At 33.5% G+C, this 2,013-nt stretch overlaps 1 protein-coding gene across 1 annotated transcript in view; it reads left to right on the top strand.

Annotated features, from left to right (window-relative positions):
• The window catches only part of ikzf2 (IKAROS family zinc finger 2), a 31,834-nt gene that overhangs the window by 24,274 nt on the left and 5,547 nt on the right, over window positions 1–2,013 (top strand). The window contains 1 exon segment of the mRNA XM_037686140.1: window positions 1,434–1,601. Within this exon segment, the coding sequence (XP_037542068.1) occupies window positions 1,434–1,601 (168 nt within the window).

Here is a 2,013-nt window from a genome sequence, read left to right as displayed (position 1 = left end):
TGTTTGTGATTTTTACTTAAATTATTAGTATTTGAACCCAACAAAACCAAACTTTTTTAAGGTACTCTTAAGATCTTTTCCATTGTTTATTTTTCTTTGACCATCATTTCTGCTGGTTATTAATAGCAGTTTTGATAATAAGCATGCTCCATCGTATTTAAAACGTACTTAAATTCAGCATATCTTGATAAATCAGCTTGTTAATCACAGGCCAACATCTAAGCTGACATTTCTAAAAACAAAATGTATTCACCGAATGTATTCATCTGCCATTTTACATAATTTTTTTATTTTATTTCAGACAAAACTATGAAAGCAAAAGTCACAAAGACTCTTAAATTTATAGTTAAAAGGAAAAAAAGTAGACATATTTGGATTATTCAAAGAAAATGGCAATTGAAAACTCCTTGACTCACAGACCAATGGACCTGTTAGGACTTGGCAGAAAAGTTAAATGCACATGGAAAAAGGAAATAACATGGGTCATGGGTTGTTCTTCGCATATTGTAAAGATTCAGTGAGAATGCAGAACTCCCAGTGTTTAAAAGCTAAACCTTTCTCTTGGATTATGTTGAAGCCTCAAAAGATGGCAAACAATAATTGTGATGGCCACTTGGGCTTGGGAGAGTCATAGAAAACACTTGTCACTCTGAACAGTTCAGCTTTGTGCAGAAACACCACTGAGTTCACTGGACACATGCCTATTACATTGATGGGAATACTGTAGACATGTTCTCTAAAATGTAACTACATCTTATTTATATTTTGTGAAAAACATTCCACGTGGCAAAGATGAGAAATACCATCAATGATTTTATCAGAAAAAAGCAAGCAATGTCTTCTGTTTTGTATTAACACATGAGTGCACATGGTGTGTGTCTCTCTGTGTCTATGAGTGTATGTGGGGTGGATTATTAGATGAATTAAGTTGATGTATATCTGTTTATTGGAACTTTAGAAACTGTTTGTTATCATTGAAAATACACTTTTCTTTCCTCTGGGATTGATGGTGTTTCAGCAGGCCAGTGTCAGATCTGATTTTAGGCCACTTTTACAAGTGTAATTTTACAAAAACAACACATCACTGTAATTAATGACATGCATCTTTACTGTTATACAGTTCAACACCATATGATGTTGTATTTATTCCTATTTATTTCAATTTCTTACATTTTCAAAAAAAAATGCTATCCTTGTGGCCTTTGCATCTGTTGAGTTCAAACTACTTAACAAATGACATATATACGTGCTGTTTTATACTGAAAAAGTCCCATATTTTACGTTTATCATAGGTATACCACGAGACAAACTTTATTTGCTTTTAATTATATATATAAAAAATAAATAAATAAAAGTTGTCAGGTTTGTTAACTCTCTAATAACAATCATTCACTGTGAGTCTTGTAGTAACTTCTGGTTCTTTCTTCTCTCAGGTGAAAGGCCATTTCAGTGTAACCAGTGTGGTGTGTCGTTCACCCAAAAAGGAAACCTGCTGCGACACATTAAGTTGCACACTGGTGAAAAACCCTTCAAATGCCCCTTCTGCAGCTACGCTTGTCGGCGACGTGATGCCCTTACTGGTCATTTGCGCACTCATTCTGGTAAGTATCTTTTTCAGGCTTTTCTCTACTGTTTTTTTTTTTAACTCATTCACCTCTGCTTCCCTAAACGGACTTTGCTGTACCACAAAAAAGTGGTTCACAGATAAAAAAACAAAAGGAGAAGTTGTAATTTTATATTTAGACAGAGACATGCATGCTATTTTTTTCCCAAAATTAGGTTGGTGTTACACGTACATACTTCCCTTAATTGTTTTGTGTCTACAGGAACATTAGTCTTTTACTAAAACAACACACATTAGTAAAAGACCGATGTTCTTGTAGACACAAAACTATATACAGGTACATATATTCATTCAACCTTTATTTAAACAGGTTAGTCCCATTGAGCTATGAGGACTCTTTTACAAGAGAGACCTGGAAAAAAAGATTAAGTGAAAAAAAAAAAAAAAAA

The sequence above is a fragment of the Nematolebias whitei genome, chromosome 13 (assembly GCF_014905685.2).
Source record: "Nematolebias whitei isolate Nwh7 chromosome 13, NemWhi1, whole genome shotgun sequence".
Taxonomy (NCBI): domain Eukaryota; kingdom Metazoa; phylum Chordata; class Actinopteri; order Cyprinodontiformes; family Rivulidae; genus Nematolebias; species Nematolebias whitei.
This window is presented reverse-complemented; position numbering and strand designations above follow the sequence as displayed.